The following is a 19483-nucleotide window of genomic DNA, read 5'->3' on the forward strand; positions in this document are numbered from 1 at the left end:
TGGCAGTGAGTGGGAGCAATACAAAGTTCACTGCAGATACAAGGGAGTTAAGACGTGAGGAACGGAAGTTATTCTTTAATAAACAAGTATTAAGATCACCCATCAATATTACATGGTCGTAAGAGGCACTCAAGGATTCAAGGGTTGTCTCAAATAAGTCAAAATAATTGACATTAATATTAGGGCTATAAGTAACACCTACTAAGATATTGGTGTGGTGTAAGTTGACGTCCAGAAACAGGTACTCTAAAGACCCAGTGTAAGTGTTAGGAGACTGGCTGACAATGGAGCATGGGATGTGGTTCTTGATGTAAATACATACACCACCACCACCAATCCCAACTCTATCGTTACGATATAATTTATATCCATTGAGTGAAAAAAGGGGGGATGGAAGAGAAGGCTTAAGCCAAGACTCTGAAATTAAGATTACATCAACTATGCCGTTGTTGAATGACGTATTTAATTCGGAGATGTGTCCAGGGACACTTTGCGCGTTAATATGCACTAAGTTCAAGAAATTGGATTTTCCATGAAATATTGATCGCAGCTTAACATCTAGTGAAGGCCCATCGGAGTCAGAAGAAATAGAAAAGTCACTACAAGCACTTTCAAATTCATCAGATGAGCTATCGGTAACATAACTAGACTTTATAGACATAAATAGAAATTAATAAATATGTAAATTATAAGTAATAAAACACTATATGTATACACCAAAATACTACAAATAAGTTAAATAAGCAAAATTAAGAGCAATAAAAAAAATTAAATTAAAAAAAAAATTAGATCACCAGCGAGAGTTGGCAACACAATAACAGTAAAGGCAAACAAATTTATTTACCAACAAAATCATCATAGCCATAAAGTTACAATTCATAACTGGACTTTATGTTTAAATATCCTTAATATTTCGACTGGATTACTTGAATACATAGTTATGGAGAAAAATAAAAAATAAAAAAAAATTTCATTATCAGTTTAAATTTTAGAAGGAAACATCACATTGATATTTCTACTAAATGAAGTACTCTAATCCAAAGTTACTAAAATAAAAAAAATAAAAAAAACAATTATGAACCAAAAATTTTAGAACGAAAAATTATATTGACAGTTTGAGCTGACATAAAGCAAATGAACATTATGTTTATGGGGTATAATTTTAGTTTTCAAATAATGAAATACCTTATTCTTTTAACGGAAGGAAGGTAGCATAAAGCGGAGGTACCTAAAGACAAGTTATAAATACGGAAGTGGAAGTACCTCACAATAAACAAGATAATTATATTGGTCAACAATTTAGCTGCCTGCCGTGGATGGAAAACTGGCCTGGAGCTTTTGTAATTCACCAAACTCCGTGATTTTTTTTCTGCTTTTGTCCGGCAATATCACGACTATGGTACCATCAGACGACCAACAGTTTTTAATGCCGAAATGCTTACGGGCCGTAGCAAATATGCTTTGCCTTGACTTTGTCAGAAACTCCGACATGGAAATTCTCGTGCCCTTTAACGCTGTTTTGGCCTTCCATACGACAGATCTACTTTTATAAGTCGCAAAACGGACTAGCACAGGGCGAGTACGGTCTTTTTTAGCGGTCCCTAGTCGGTGACAGGTCTCTATGCACTCTGGTCGGATTTGCATTAGCTTCAATCTACCGCCTAACACCTCAAGCACCCTAGTAGCAACGTTCTCCTTATTGTCCTCTGGCAAACCATGAAGCAATAAAACCTTACGCCTAGAATGGGTCTCCAGACGATCCATACCTGTGTGGAGAAGATCCAGCTGCATTTTCAATGTTTTGACCGCATTCACTATAAATGTTTTAAACTGCTGATAGTCTGCAGATAAGGCTTTAACCGTTTGCAGCTGGGCAGCAGGGACCGTTGAAATAGTGTGCTGCTGAAGAGCCTTCTCAAAGTCCTCCATGCGGGAGTGAAAAAATGAAGTGAGATCTTGAAGTGTATCACCAACCTCAACAGCATCCATGGTCAGCAAACAAGTTTTCCAGGACCCAAGTGATGTGATACAAAGTGGTGGATCTGAGAGGTTGTGATTGTGGTGATATGGAGAAAAGTGCAATTGAAAATTTGTTATAGCCAACACTCACTGGCATATATACTAACACATTTATGTAAAATTAAAACTGTAAGTATACTTAAACTATTTAAATAAATTAAAATATACAGAGCAAATTCCAAGGGGTCTTATTCTTTCGAAGTACCCGCAATTTTTTTTCAACCAAGTTTCGGGAGCCCCACGACGATATATGTTCCAAAACATGGTTGAGCTCAGCGACAAGTTTTTCCCGGTTTCTCTCAGGGTCCTCCCGGCTGCTTGACGGTTGCTTATAATAGCAACCGTGCACTGTGCTATCATCTGCATAGCAATGAATGTTGCCAAAAGGCAACAAGTCATTGATATGCAGAAGGAACAGCGTGGGCGACAGCACGGAGCCCTGTGGCACCCCAGCATTAACTGTCACGAGCCGCGAAGTGCCTCCGTCAACAAGGACACGCAATCTTCGCTCGCGCAGAAAGCCGGAGATCCACTCACAAAGGCGGCCGGGAAGACCATATGCCTGGAAGCTTGGAGAGGAGACCACGGTGCCAGACCCGATCAAAGGCCTTAGCAATATCCAGACTTATCGCTAAGGTTTCGCCCTGTTTGTCGATAGCTTCACCCCAGAGATGCATTAGATACGCTAGAACGTCACCCGTTGATCGGTTCGGCCGAAACCCGTACTGTCGATCATTAAGAATGGAGTGACGTTCCAGGTGCCGGATTATCTGGATATTTAGAATCCGCTCCATCACATTGCAGAGCACTGAAGTGACAGCTATTGGGCGATAGTTTGTCGGATCAGACCGATCTCCTTTCTTGGGGATAGGTTGCACGTTGGCCTTCCTCCAAGCTAGGGGCACGTTACCAGATTGGTATGAGAGGCGGTATAAGCGCGTCAGTACGGGAGACAACTCCGCCGCACACCTTTTAAGGACTATAGGAGGTATCCCATCTGGACCACAGGCTTTCCGCACGTCAAGAGTCTGCAGTTCCTTGCGGACATCACATTGCCTGATAACTATATCAGGCATTGTGACTCCGCAGTGGGGAATTGACGGCGGTTGCGCATCTTGGTCGTGAATGCGCGAGTTAGCCCCAAAAAGGTCGGCCAATAAATTGGCTTTCTCTTCGGGGCCATAGGCCAAAAATCCATTGGGATACCTCAAAGGCGGCAGCGACGAACGACAAAAATTGGACTGCACGGCTTTGGCCAGGCTCCAGTAGGCACGGCTACCGGTGGGATGGGCTACCAGCTTCTGGCCAATCCGTGAAACGCGCTGGTAATAACCAGATGCCAAATCCAGTGTTATGAAACAATTTTGACCTGACAACCTAGCTATCTCATCCTCTATAATCGGCATCGGGTATCGTTCCTTCAGTGTAATCGAATTCAACATTCTATAGTCTATGCACATTCGAAAACTTCCATCTTTTTTTCGTACAAGAATAACTGGGCTAGCATACTCCGATACAGATTCTTTTATTATTCCTGTCTGTAACATCTCACCTATCATTGATTGCACTTTATCACGTTCGTGATGTGATAGTCGGTAAGGACGATAAACTATAGGGCGATGGCCGTTTAGTTCAATCGTCATCTCTGTCAAATCTGTACAACCCAAGTCCTTTAGACTTGAAGCAAAACATTGTTTATATTTTTCGAGCATATTCATCAACCTCCCCTTGTCGTCTTTCGAAACCGAACTGTCAATCTTAACGTCTTCCTCTCTAAAACAAATATCATGGTCATCCAAGGACACCTCTGAAAATTGCGCAACACCTGGAGATTGAATTACTATCCTTCGAACGAACTCAACTCTCTCTCCTCGACTAATTACTGAATTCTCTTTCAGCTTGTAAGGTTGACTGCAGGGAAGAACAGGAATATCTAAACAACCGCAGTGCACATGATATACTCCTCCTGATATGACACACCGCTGGTTAGGATGACCAATAACATTGTTGTATAGTAAAACACAACCATTGAATTCCGAATTCATGCGAGTTCTTATTGATGCTGGTCCCCACAATTCAATACTAGCGGCTACCCTGACTTCACCAGACTGTCTGTAGTCAATATTTGAATCAATTTTAGGTAATTCTGAATTAATTTCTGTAAATTTCAAAGTTTGAGCATCCTTATATACAATAATGTGTGGCTGCTCCGTGTAAGACTGACCAATTAAAACAGCTTTATCCAATAAGCTGTCCTTAACGACTCTACAATCGACTCCAGCATCAATTCCGTCCAGGGTTAAGTTCAATATTAGTGACCCTAGCGACATGACGGCTTCGTTTCCAAACCCTTTCATAGCCGATGGAGCTTGGTACAATGCTTTTATTAGACGACACCCGCAAATTGCACAACGCACTGCTCAAAATTTAATAAAAGCGAGAGACGATGTCACAGAAGACGAGCTTAAAGAGTGGTTTTCAGCAAATACTGACTATTTAAAGAATCGAGGATTATACGACGTAGTAATGAATGACCCTAGACGTGTTTTTAACACGGATGAAAGTGCTTTTTTCCTTCAGCCAAAATCTGGACGCGTACTAGTTCGAAAGGGGGAGAAAAACGTTTATAACAGCTCTGGCGACGATAAAGAAAATTTAACTGTGTTAATAACCGCAAATGCCGCAGGTGATTTGGCTCCACCAATGATTGTATTCCCATACGAAAGATTACCGACATTAATTGCAAATAGTGTCCCAAAAGGATGGGCCATCGGCAGATCCGAAACTGGTTGGATGTGTGCGAAAACCTTCTATGAGTATGTGTGCAATGTTTTTAATCCGTGGTTAGATAAAAATAACGTACCCAAGCCAATTATATAAAAGTATTCTTTCTCGATGGTCACAGATCCCATATGACTCTGCACTTATCGAATTTCTGTAAGGACAACGGAATTGAAATTATAGCGCTCTATCCAAATTCCACGCATTTGCTTCAACCCATGGACGTAGCTGTCTTTAGGCCTTTAAAACTCTTCTGGAAGAACCAAGTGAGCACATGGAAGACTGACAACCCGGGACAACGCCTAAAGAAAGAAAATTTTGCTCCAAATTTGGAAGTTGCTTTAGTAAAAGTGTCTGCAGAAACGATAAAAAACGGATTCCGCAAGAGCGGACTCTTTCCGTTTGGACCGGAGTATGTGGATATATCCAAAATTAGTGCACATAATCGTACTAAATCAGTTGAATCAGGAATTTCTAAAGTGACGACGAAGTCACAATTTATGAAGACTCTGGAATCAGAAATAAAACTTATATTTTCGCCTGAAAAACTGATTTTATTTAAAACATTGTATTACATGCCAAGAGCTGATGTTGATAATTTATTACCGAGTGAGGATCAATCTTTATATATTATCTGGGCCATGACGAAAAATATTTTGGTAGGAAATGAACAACAGAATATATTGGAAGAAAACACACAAACACATGCCATTCAACATCAGACAATTCAAGGACAGGCCAGGCTTCAAGTACCAAATGTACAAGGTGAAAACATAGAAGAACAGATTGCGCATGGAGAGATTATGACAGAACAGAATAAACGAGGATCAAATGAGCAAGACGGGAACAAGAAAGAACAGATTATACAAGGACAGATTACGGCAAAACAGAATACACAAAGGCCAAATATACAAGAAGAGAACAAGCCAGAACAGATTATACAAGGACAGATTACGACAGAACAGAATACACAAAGGCCAAATATACAAGACAGGTTTATGCTCCGACCTCGACACACCCAGATGACGAAGTGGAGGCTATGTATGAGGAGATCTCAAAAGCCATGCATAGCTACAAAACCCACTACACGATTGTTATGGGGGACTTCAATGCAAAGTTGGGAAAGCGTTGCGGTGATGAACTGAGAGTGGGGCAATTTGGAGTTGGACAACGGAACGCCAGAGGCCGGATGTTGGTTGATTTCATGGAAAAGGAGAACCTCTATATGATGAACACCTTTTTCAGGAAATCTCCAACTCGTAAGTGGACCTGGATGAGTCCGGACGGCAAAATAAAAAATGAGATTGACTTTATCCTGTCGACGAAAAAGCATATATTCAATGATGTCTCTGTGATCAACACCGTTAAAACAGGAAGTGATCACCGGTTGGTACGAGGCACATTGAATATCAATATCCGGCTGGAAAGAACTCGACTGATAGAGTCTACGCTCCGACCAATACCTGCACAACTCCAAAACCCCGAGAACTTTCAGCTCGAACTTCAAAACCGCTTCGAAGCCCTCGAAAACTGCATAGATGTGGACGATCTAAACAACATGGTGGTGGACACTGTCCGTACGGTTGGGTCCAAGTTTTTCAAAACCCACCGTACCAGAATAAAGAAACTCTCCGACAAAACACTTCAACTCATGGAACATAGAAATGAAATGAGGCTACAGAACTCAGAGGATGCAAGTCACTACAGGCGGCTAAATAGGCAGATATCGAAGTCTTTGACTAGCGACATACGCCAATTTAATACAGAGCGTATTAAAGAGGCCATTGAGCGGAACAAAGGCTCCAAGGTGTTCGCGAGAGATCTGTCTATTGGGCAAAGCCAACTGACGAAGCTAAAGACTGATGACGGTAGCATCATTTCATCTAAGCCTGAAATCCTGAGGGAGATAGAGAGTTTCTATCGACAGTTATACTCCACAAAAGCACCTGTTGAAAGCGAGGTTAGAGACCCCAGAGCCAAGCTTACCCGACATTATACCGAAGATATCCCGGACGTCAGCCTGTATGAGATTAGTGTGGCTCTCAAACAACTCAAGAACAACAAAGCGGCGGGCGATGATGGAATCACTACAGAACTTCTGAGAGCGGGTGGCAAGCCGATACTTAAAGTCCTCCAGAAGCTTTTCAATTCTGTCATCGTCGAAGGTCAAACGCCGAAGGCATGGGGCAGAGGCGAGGTCGTTCTGTTCTTCAAAAAGGGTGATAAAACACTCTTGAAGAACTATCAGCCAATCTCGCTTCTGAGCCATATCTATAAGTTGTTTTCGAGAGTTATCACGAATCGTCTCGCTCGCAGGTTTGACGACTTCCAACCTCCCGAACAAGCCGGTTTCCGAAAGGGTTTTAGTACCATAGACCACATCCATACGCTGCGGCAGGTTATACAGAAGACCGAGGAGTATAACCGGCCACTTTGCTTAGCGTTTGTGGACTATGAGAAGGCCTTTGATTCGATCGAGACCTGGGCGGTGCTGCAGTCTCTCCAAAGGTGCCAAATAGACTATAGGTATATAGAGGTGTTAAGGTACTTATACAAAAATGCCACTATGTCAGTCCAATTACAGGATCAGAGCTCTAATCCTATCCAACTGCAACGAGGCGTGAGACAGGGAGATGTGATATCTCCAAAGATGTTCACTGCTGCGTTGGAGGATATTTTCAAGCTTCTGGACTGGAAAGGACTTGGCATCAACATCAATGGCGAGTACCTAACACACCTTCGATTTGCCGATGATATAGTTCTTATGGCTGAGACCTTGGGAGACCTGAACACAATGCTCGAAGATCTCAGTAATGTCTCCCAAAGAGTGGGTCTTAAGATGAACATGGACAAGACGAAGATCATGTCGAATGTCCATGTTGTACCCGCTCCAGTTAAAATTGGGAGCATTACACTCGAAGTTGTTGACCATTACGTATACCTGGGGCAGACAGTCCAGTTAGGTAAGTCCAACTTTGAGAAAGAGATCTCTCGTCGAATCCAGCTCGGATGGGCAGCGTTCGGGAAACTCCAAAAAATCTTTGCGTCCAAATTACCTCAATGTCTCAAGACGAAAGTCTTTGACCAGTGTGTGTTGCCAGTGATCACATATGGATCAGAAACGTGGTCCCTCACTATGGGCCTCATAAGAAGGCTCAAGGTCACTCAGCGGGCAATGGAGAGAGCGATGCTCGGTATTTCCCTGCGTGATAGAATCAGAAATGAGGAAATCCGTAGGAGAACTAAGGTAACCGACATAGCTCGAAGAATTGCTCAGCTGAAGTGGCAGTGGGCGGGGCACATAGCTAGGAGAACCGATGGCCGTTGGGGCGGAAAGGTTCTTCAATGGCGACCGCGCACCGGACGACGCTCAGTGGGTAGGCCCCGCACCAGGTGGAGCGACGATCTGGTGGAGGTCGCGGGAAGCCGATGGATGCGGGCAGCGCAGGACCGATCGTCGTGGAGATCGTTGGGGGAGGCCTATGCCCAGCAGTGGGCGTCGTATGGCTGAATGATGAAATATACAAGAAGAGAACAATAAAGAACAGATTTAACAAGGACAGATTACGACAGAACAGAATACACAAAGGCCAAATTTACAAGAAGAGAATAAAGAGGAATCAACAGAGCAGAATAAACAAGGACTAAAGGAACATGAACAGAATATAAAACAGCACACAAAACAACAAGATTCACGAGAACAGATCATGCTAAAGCCAAATATACGAGTATTAAATACACAAGAAGATAATACAGAAGAACAGATCTCGCAAGGACAGATAATGACAGAACGGAATACACAAATCTCAGTATATTCTACACCTAATAAATCTGTTGAAACGAATGATTTGGCAATCCCATCATCATTCAAAAGAGTATTATTTTGGCCTGAACCTGACCCTAAAAAGCTACGTACAAAAGAGCGTGTACCATCAGCAATAACAAGTGAAACTTGGAGAGATTATATGAAAAAAAAGGAAAATGATAAGAAAAGAAAGGAAGAAGAAAAAGAAAAACGAATAAAAGATAGAAAAGACAAAAAAATGTTAAAGGAAAAGATGATTCTGAAAAAGAAAAAACAATAAAAACGAAAAAAAAGTTTATAAGACAGCAGGATTCGTCTTCAGGTGAGGATGTAATAGAAATTCAGTATGCTGAAAGTGGTGATTCCTTGGAGACACCACTAGACTCGTATGCTGAAAGTGGAAAATCGGACTCTGAAAATGAACCTTTAAGTAAAATGGCGTCTAACAAGAAAGCAAAGTGTAAAAAGAGCCCAAAAATTACTAATGGGTCTTATGTGATCGTAAAGTATGAACGAGAATATTTTCCCGGCAGAATTGAAAATAAGGAAGCAGATTTATACGAAATTAGTACCATGGTATTATCTGCAGGAAACTCTTTTCGATCGCCGACATGATATGGTATTAATATAATATAATTCCAGAAATGGAAAAATATTTATCAGACATTTACATGATTTTGGCAAGATACAGAAGCCATTAATTATTCAATTTAATTCCTATCATGATATTAGTGTCCAACACTGGATGTCCATCACTGGTATTTTTAAATGGTTGTGTTTTTTCAGCTATATTTCCAAGGGTTATGTAAATAGTGTACCTTTCCACTAATAAACTAATTACTAATATCTTATTTCATTACTTGCAACCTCAATTACATTCTTAAGTACGTTTATCTACAGAAGATTATAAAAAACATTAAAAGTAGGTCTTAAACTGTCCATGATTGGTGCCGTTACCTTAATACTCTATACGAGCAGCAATACGGTCCAATGTTACACCAACAAACATTTCAATTCTCGCCTCGTCAATCCAGACCTTTTCCACCGAAGATGTGCAGGAATTGAAATTTTGCCATATTTTCTATTCTCGTCTTGCCTCGTCTCTCCTCGCCGGTGGAAAACCACCATTACCTCCTACATCCATGAGACACACTTATAAAAGTAAATGTCCCAGACTGGATACCAAGGTTATCTATGTCGTCACACACTAACTCGAGTTCTGAGCAAAATTCCGAAAGTTCTGAGCAAAAAGTCACCAGGGTGCGCGTCAAAATCACCTAACCTCGGAGTAATCATTACTCTGAGCGCCTAACACAAACACTGACTCAACACCACTATTTTTAGCATGGCCATACATTTCACCAGGTATTCAGTAAATAAGGAAGATTTTCAGTACGCACTGTCCGTTGGCATATATACACGTCTATTACCATGAAAGTCCTAGTGTTCATCGAAACATTAATAACACTAAACCGGTCATTGCCACTCTGCACGATCGATCGACAATTTTGAATCCACTGCTACGATCCCCTGGGGAATTTATGTGGATTTTTTAACCGACTTCAAAAAAGGAAGAGGTTCTCAATTCGTCTGTATGTTTTTTTTGTATGTATGTTATGCGATAACTCCGGTATTTGTGAACCGATTTTCATGATTCTTTTTTTGTTGGAAAGTAGAAGTACCCCCTACTTCCATAGTGGTCCCATTTCATTTTTAAGAAAATCATCCACCTATAAGGGTGGCTGTTCACGCATGAAGATTCATTTTTATAAATAGCGCCTAAAATTAATTTAGGAGCAATTACTTTAATGGTTGATTTTGCTATTTCTCCAATTCAAGGCCTTTTTCTCTCGATATACTTTGAGTAGTGAGAACCGATTTTTATTGTCCACATGGATCCCCTGGGGGATATTAATAGAGGATACAAAAAATATATACTTTATGATAAAAAGACACAAAACGCAGTTGGGTCAATGTTATTCTCCGAAAAAAGAATATAATATATAAAACACAATTACCGTATGTTTAATTACCATCACAGTGTGTGCTAAAATTGCTTTTATACCTTAGGGACTTTTATTTTAGTGTCTTTTTTGTTGTAAGTAATTAGACTCCATTCTGTATTTCTATGCTCAAATTGACACACTTAGGGCGCCTTTATACGACACGAATTTCATAGCGCTCCCCCGCGCGGTCGAAGAGCGGAGTCTGCGACGGCCGCCGCCCAGCGGCCGCGTGCACGTGTTTAGAGACCATGTCATGACAAAATACGCTCTATTTATTTAGCTTTAAGCTGGAAAGTACTAGCTTGTCTTTTGTCTACGCGGGCGCCGAGCGGAGTTGCGGAGAGGAGCGGAGCGTGGCGGTCGCGCGAAAACTTTCTCCTCGTGTTTCCAGGCGCTAACTTTTCGTTCTGTAAGCATTTTTACGCTGCAATTCACTGCATAATTATATATGTTTTCACCAGGGAAGGAAGGCTTGATAAAAAATATTTGATTGCTATTAATTTTTGTAATAAAACATTACCAAATTGCATGAGTTCCAATTATATTTTATCATTGTTAGGTGAAAATACTACCGTTAAATTATCGTAACTCTTAAAAAATTTATTCTTTATGGGCACTCCTAGTAATAGAAACTAAAATGAGTTCCAAAGTACATTATATTGATGCATTAATCTATGTATTACCAATCTATGAATTATTTTTTATTTCAAAGCTGACGTTCTGATTTTACTCCAATGTTCTTGGTGTCCTTAAAGTTAATAAACAGTTCAATAAGAACATCGACGTAACTGTAGGTACCTACATGCACCTGCCAAAATAATAAATAAATAGCAAGCAAAGTATTAATCTTAGAATAATGCAATATTTTCACAAGTAAGCCTATAAATCCTTATTAATGTGAGAATGGGTGTAGGTAATTTGTGGTGTATGTGTGTGTGTGCATGGCACCCGCGACACAGGGTTTCCTGCTTTCCCTGGTGCGGGGCTATGTTGAGGGCGTGCGTTATTATTATAATAATGATTTTTTGCAAAAAATGCTATAATAAATTCCAATTGAGAAAAATATTTCCAGGGGAATTGACCAAAAATGAAATTTGGCACCAATGTCATTGTTGTTCTAGAGGTGCGTTTGTCTCTTGAAATAATTTGTCCCTTTACTTTATCACAAAGTTTTTTCTGCATGACTCTTAGACCTTAAATGGTTTTTAAAATTTGCTTTAAGGACAAAAGTTTTGTTACATTGATCGCATTGGTACGGTCTCTCTCCAGTATGAATCATTTCATGACGTATATAGTCATGTATTCTAAGAAAACCTTTCTTGCAAATGTTACACTGGTATGGTTGCTTATCAAATGACATATGACTCAACTCATGATGGTTGAGTTCATGTTTCCATACAAAACCTTTACTGCAAATATTACACTTATGCGGTTTCTCATTAGTATGAGTTTTTTTATGGTAACTAAGTTGACATTTTCTTATAAAACTTTTGGTGCAAATATCACACTTGAATGGTTTTTCACCAGTATGAGTCCTTAAATGGTTATAATAATATTGTAAACGGGTAAAACATTTGTTACAGTGTTCACACTTGTACGGTCTCTCCCCAGAATGAATGAATTTATGCTGGTTGAATGCATATTTCTTTATAAAACCTTTACTGCAAATATTACACTTGTATGGCTCCTCACCAGTATGGGTCTTTATGTGAAGCCTAAGTTGATATTCGTGTACAAAACATTTGGTGCAAATATCACATTTGTACAGTTTCTCTCCATGAATCATTTCGTGGCGTTTAAGATCATGTGATTTAATAAAACCTTTATTGCAAATGTTACATACATATGGTTGTTTATCAGAATGTCTCATTTCATGGTTTTTGAGTTCACATTGCTTAGTAAAACCTTTATTGCATATTTTACACTTAAACGGTTTCTCTCCGGTATGAGTCATTTTATGACACTTAAGTTCACATTTTGTTATAAAACCTCTACTGCAAATATCACACTTGTGTGGTCTCTCTCCAGTATGAGTGCATAAATGTTTTATAATTCCTTGTTTTGATATAAGACATCTGTGACAGAAGTCACAAATATAAGATTTATTTCCAGTGTGAGTTGTTAAATGTCTACTGTAATAGGCTTTCTTAGTAAAAGATTTGCTACAAAATTCACATTTGTATTGTTTCTTTACCATGTGTGTCATTATAGGACTCCTCAGTTCAAGTTTTTTTATAAAACCCGTATTGCAAACATCACACTTGTTCAGTTGAGGATCAACGTTCAACTTGTCAAATATGCTCTGCCCACATCTTGCTTGAGCTACATTAGGAAGCTGCAACATCACTGGGCCTATGACCATTTCTTCCTTGATCTCATGGTCTGCATACAGAGCTAGCTCTGTGGTTTGTTCTTCTTCCGCAACACCAACTGGCTCCTCTTTGATGTGGACTTCCTCATGCAAACTCATCGGGCTGTTCATCATCATAAAGAATGTCTAGGCAAGTCTTAGAAGAATTGTAAAGATTCTCCAAGGAAGCGATTATTAAAAACTATTGCATAGTATTCGAAAAGTCGCTTGTATTAGTAGTTTCTAGTTTGTGGGGCAGATCCACAGAACAATATTACCCTAAAGGGCAGATCCCATAGTGGTACAAGAGTAGAGTCGTGTATAGAGGTGGGTGATAAATAACGTCACGACGAAAAAATCACGATGATCCGCCGTCAAACAGTATCACCGTGACTCGTTCCGAAGGAACGACTTTCCAAAGTCACATAGCTGTTCCTCCGTTCCAATAGCTATCCCCGTCACTCACATCACATCACGACATACGTATTTGATACAATGCGCGATCTCCGTTCCGTGGTGACTGAGCGCGCCACTCGTTGTAGTTCTCTTCAAATCGGGCCTTTTCGGCGATGGGAGTGAGTGAGATAGGATGACTTTCTTTGCCCACTCACAAGGGTCGTAGGTGCTTATTACTCATCGAGTATTACGTTATTACTACTAGAATGGGCGGATGAAAAAAATCTGCCGCAGTTACTATAAACCTATTTATTAACAAAGTAAAATATTTTTGTATATTTGTTTTATTATAGGAAGAGTTGGTATTTTATATTTATGTATAATCTACTTTGTGTATTCTACTAGAAATAAAATTACATTACACTTTATTGCTATTGTTAACAATCCAATTCGCATTAAATAAGTAACAAGCAAAATTACATTAAATACAAAATCAACTTTTATGAATGGATTTGAAACGTATTACAAAGGGAGGAAAAACTTAAATCATTCTATAAAAAACGGCTATAAGTATTAGAAAGCAGCCGCAAGCTAAAACCGCATATCGTGATGTAAGTTATAGGCGTGACATGGTCACGGAAGTAACAGTCGTTACAAAATGTGAATGTTTTTGGAACCGGGACGAATCACGAATCACGGGGACAGAAATGTAACGCTATACCCCATGTCTAGTCCTGTAGACATGTGTAAGTAACATGTAAGTAAGTAATATTACAAAGGTGATATCACGCGTCAGGGTACTGTGATATCACATTTACCCATTAAGGTATACCGATCGACATTGTCGATCGTCATTGTCGATCGACAATATCGATTGACAATGTCGATTAGGAGCCTACAGACATAATCGACAATGTCGGTCTTGAAGAAATCTCAAGAATTATAGACGTTTTCGAGTTGTTTGGGAGTGCTTATTGAGAATGTGGCATTAATTTCTAAATCCAAGATGGTTCTGGAAATGGCATTTATATCTGAATACATGATGGCTGACACGACTTTTCGCATTTCTAAATGCAAGATGGCGGGTACGATTTCGCAAATAACGGCAAGTTGGGTATCGTTTTCGAGATATTTGGGAGTGCTCATTACGAATATAGAACTTATCCAAGATGGCGGACACGATTTATCAAAAAAATGCAATATGGGTATCCTTTTCGAGGTATTTGGGGATGCTCATTACGAATATATTATAGCACTCATTTCTAAATCCAAGATGGCGAGCACGATTTTTCGAATAATGGCAAGTTGGGTATCGTTTTCGAGGTATTTGGGGGTGCACATTACGAATATAGCACTTATTTATATTCGTAATGAGCACCTCCAAATACCTCGATAACGATACCCATCTTGCCATTAATTGGAAAATCGTGTCCGCCATCTTAGATTTCGAAATAAGTGCCATATTCGTATTGAGCATCACCAAATACCTCGAAAAGGATACCCATGCATTTTTTGAAAAATCGTGTCCGCCATCTTGGATTTACAAACAAGTGCCATAGTGCCAGCGCCGATTACCGCGCTCCCCTCTTCTGCGTCTGTGGGCATTCAAAAATGCAACGTTGTTTGCCATAGACTAATTAACCTACTGCCTATGGTGGTTTTAATGTTTTCTAATGAACTATTATTTAAAATATGATATATTACTTAAAGAAATATTTGTGTTTTAATACTTTCAAATTTAAAAAACTGTTTATTAAAAAAATAATTTGACAACGTTGTAACGTTCAGTTACAAGTTCCATACTGGGAGGGCCATAACCAGAGGACATTAAATCTGTTGGAGCCAAAAAAGTCCTTCAGTTTTTCTTCGGCCTTGTAATTAATAATAATAATAAGCATTTATTTCGGACCTGAGTCCATATATAATTAGTAACAGACTTACAAACTATGTTAGTAATTTACATTCATTTACTTACACATTTACATTTACTTTTATTTTACAGCCCACTTAGAGGGCACTACATGCAACGAGTTGAGACGTTCATTGTATGGACCATCAACTTTATTTGCTACTGTAGTAAGGAGGCTGTTGGTGCTGGCGCGCACCCGCTGCATTAGGGAGGCTTATCGCTTTCTTAAAATGGATTGGAAGCTATCCGTAAAGGCTTCTGCGAACATTGCTGACGCGCTGCAGTAGCGCGGCAGCCCCAACAGCATCCTGAATGCATTATTATATTGGACACGTAGGGCGCTGTATGCCTTTTGAGTAAATGCCGTCCACAGATTGCAGGCATAAAATGATTGGCAGTAGGTTTTAAATAAGGTGACTTTCACTTCTACTGTACACCTTGCAAATCTACGGATCAACATATTACTTCTAACAGCCAGCGCCCTACGTTCCCTCTCTAAGTCCATATCATCTTTAAGCGACTCGGTAACCCAGTGCCCCAAGTATTTAAATTCCGACACTGTTTCAAGTGTAGTGCCCCCGAGAGTGACTGGCGGCACAGAACGATAATGTTTAGCACCTGCCTTGAACACTAGCATTACACTGTTGTTTGCGTTATACTTGAGGCCATGAGTCTCCGCATATCTCTCACATATTTTTAACAATTTTCTAAGGGCACTAATCGAGGGGCTCATCAGCACCATGTCATCGGCATAACTAATGTTGTTGACATATTTACCGTCAATTGAACACCCCACCATCGCACTACTAAGCTCCTCGATCAGGCCGTTCACATAAAGATTAAATAGCTTTGGGGAAGTTAACCCCCCTTGCCTCATCCCGCACTCAAGTCTGTATGGTTCCGATAGCGAGCCTGCCCATTTAACCACGTTAAGTTGATGAATATACCAGTATTTTTAAGAGTTCAATTAACTCACCAGGCAGCGAGGTATCGTCACACAGCTTTTGAAACAGGCGATTATAAGACACCATATCGAAGGCTTTCGAAAGATCTAGAAAGCACGCATATACGGGCGTTTTACGGGCAGTGTAATATTGAACAGTGTGCTTCAGACAAAGGATAGCTGTCTCTGTAGAGAGCCCAGACTTAAAGCCAAATTGGGCATCACTGAGAACGAGGTGTTCATCCAACTCCTTGTCGAGCACACCGTCCAACACTCTAGCCAGGATAGTGGCCAACGATATGGGTCTGTAGTTGTTTACGTTAGACACATCTCCTGTTCTATTCTTTACAATGGGTACCACCAGGGTTTTCATCATGTCTTCAGGTAAATAGGAGTGACTTATACATAAGGTGTATAGCATGGCAAGTACTCTGGGCAGATGCACACCCGCGTGCTTAAGGTGTTCTACACTTAGAGAATCATGCCCAGGTGATTTTCCTCGCGACATGCCTCTTAGAACTGAATCTATATCCTTAGATGTAAACTTCACATATGATTTATTATTAGTTTCCCTACACCTGGACATTAACGAATCACCCGGCGGCCCCAATGGAGACTCCACTTTAAAATGTGTCCTAAATAGTTCGGCAATATTAGCAGGCCCACTAATGCCCTCCACGCTCACCGGCAGCCCCATCTTAGGACTCAGTTTATTTGTCTGTTTCCAGAACTTGCTAAAATTTTTGTTCAAATGATGTGACGCTATTATGTCCATTTTTATCTGTTCAGCATTATCTTGACACCATTTCAATTTCTGCTTAAATGTTTTACGGGTTGCTACGATTGTATTATACAGAGAACCCGTTTTAGGTTTCCCGTACAACACCCAGTTACTAAATTCCTGTCGAGCCTGCCAGTGAGCATGCCTGACATGTTTGTTCCACCCCACGACATGCTTTCGGTTTTTCGTAGTAATTTCAATGTAGGCATTTTTTGCCGCATCACTTAAAATACCGACAATATCTCCGTATAATTTGTTTATTACATGCTTATGCTCTAGATTACTACAAAGAATATTACTACAACTATTCAATTGAATTGGAATGTCTAATTCTTCTAAATACCTGTCACAAAACTCTTGATATAATGCTATTTGCTTTGTATCCCTCTCTCCCCAAGTAACTTTATTACGTGTATTTAAATTGTACTCAATTTTCTCACTAAGTAAGTTAAACTTACAAAATATTTCGAGTGGTAGGTGGTCAGACCAATATGCATTATAATTTATCGTAACATCCATTACAGATTTCTGCGCTGCTTCCGATACTACACAATGATCTAACCAACTGCTACTACCATGAGCATCACTTACATATGTGTACGAATTCGATGATAGTCCCAATATATCCACATCCACACAGCACCAGTTCTGTTCCTTACAAAAATCCATTAGTTCGTTACCAAATCGACTGCCACAGTCTGCATTAAAGTCTCCCAGAATAAATACCGAGTCTACGTTACAATGTTCCACTATCGCAGCAACCTCACTTAAACACTCGGTAAACTCAGCGAGGTTCTCAACAGCCTCTGTAGGCATATATACTGAGAAAACTAGAACCTCGTGATTTGGTAAAACTATTTTAATCGCTGCTATACGGACACTTTCGCACTGTATCACCGATACCGATTTGAATACACTTTTCCGCCATAACAAGGCAACTCCTCCAAACGGTCTTCCACGAAGGAGACCGGCACCTGTGTCGACTGCTGACTTTCCTGTATACTCAAAATCTGGGTCAATGTCTCCCAGATATGGAATATCCTGTGGTAATAACCACGTTTCCTGCAATGCTATAATATCCGCTGTTTTACAAAGCTGTCGTACGCACTCCACTGAGCGAGTTACCGATTTACAGTTAAAACTAACTAGTTTTGAATATTTATCATTTATATCAGTTTTATGCATTATTTGTTTTATTAAGGTTCCCGTCACTATTCATTTGTTTTGTTTTCTGGTCGTAATCATTCCTATTAAAATAAACAAACCTCCTAAATTGTATTCCTTCCGGCCACAGATCGTCTTGAAGAAATGTTTGCAACTTTGGTTGTGGTACAAATATTTTATAGGCATCATAGCGTTTTTGTTTTTTCATATCGATTTTCTTAATAGTTACACTTACTCCTGTTTTTTTATTTATATAGTCGACTATATCATTTTGACTGGTCTCTTTATCCACGTTATTTATAAACAACGGTACTCCTATGTCGGCCGCTTTGAATTTTCCCTCAGGTTCTGTAATCGCCTTGCCTTTATGACCTAAAAAGCGATTTTTAGATTATTAGATACTTGGCTTAGGCCCGTACCTGGACCTGGGGGTCTGCTCTCGATCTCCGTCCGAAACAATAACTGTCAAATAAATAATATTCGACAAAATTAAAAGACAAGTATCAAGTATGGAGATTCATTCGCATCACGCGTCTTTTCATTTGGTCAAGTATTGTTTATTTGGCAGTAATTGTTTCGGATCCGTCGGACGGAGATCGAGAGTAGACCCCCTGGTTCCAAATATCCGATCTTTAGTCGAGTACAAGAAAAAATCTTAACATAATAATAATAGTACTGACGCGAGCTTGTATTCGCATTTGAATTTGTATTTGCTTTGGTGACTTCACTTTCGTGTTCTGCGCGCTCCATCTGCCTATGTTTTATAATCTGAGGTTTTAGTCAAATAAAAAAATGTTTTCATGTTTTCTTGTATAATATCATTACAAATATCAAACTTGTACCGTTTTAGTCCGGTATGAGCCTCTATCCGTAATACAATTTAATTTAATAGTAAAAACATTGTTACAGTAAGTAGTCACATTTCTAATTATTATGGTTTCTCATCAGTATGCAACTTTGTATGAGTTTTAAGTACTTGTTTTGTTGTATAATATTTATTGCAAATATGACATTTGTGTGGTTTTGAATTAGTATGAGTCCTTAAATGATCACGTAGACTATCTTTACGGGCAAAACATTTGTTACAGTGATCACATTTGTATGGTTTTTCCCCGGTGTGGGTAATTTTATGAGCTTTAAGGATGTATTTTGTTACAAAACATGAATTACATACATCACATTTGTATGGGTTTTCTCCAGAATGAGCCTTTACATGCCGAATATAATTTGATTGATAGCTAAAACATTTGCTACAGTGATTACATTTGTATGGTTTTTCTCGAGTGTGGATCATTAGATGATATTTAAGCGTCCATTTTGTTGTAAAAC

The 19483-nt window shown here is 39.7% G+C and overlaps 2 protein-coding genes across 2 annotated transcripts in view; both read right to left on the minus strand.

The window, feature by feature from the left end:
- Positions 1-10528: 10528 nt before the first annotated feature.
- On the minus strand, positions 10529-13294 carry LOC113227830 (gastrula zinc finger protein XlCGF46.1-like). The gene has a single exon (XM_026460871.1). The coding sequence runs from the start codon at positions 13097-13099 to the stop codon at positions 11774-11776; it is 1326 nt and encodes a 441-aa protein (XP_026316656.1). The 5' UTR covers positions 13100-13294; the 3' UTR covers positions 10529-11773.
- A 5791-nt stretch (positions 13295-19085) lies between these two features.
- Positions 19086-19483, minus strand: part of LOC113227836 (zinc finger protein OZF-like) — a 1560-nt gene continuing 1162 nt past the window's right edge. The window contains exon 1 of the mRNA XM_026460878.1: positions 19086-19483. This exon is cut by the window's right edge and continues 1162 nt beyond it. Within this exon, the coding sequence (XP_026316663.1) occupies positions 19086-19483 (398 nt within the window).

This window comes from Hyposmocoma kahamanoa, unplaced genomic scaffold, assembly GCF_003589595.1.
Source record: "Hyposmocoma kahamanoa isolate Upper Pololo Valley unplaced genomic scaffold, ASM358959v1 218, whole genome shotgun sequence".
Taxonomy (NCBI): domain Eukaryota; kingdom Metazoa; phylum Arthropoda; class Insecta; order Lepidoptera; family Cosmopterigidae; genus Hyposmocoma; species Hyposmocoma kahamanoa.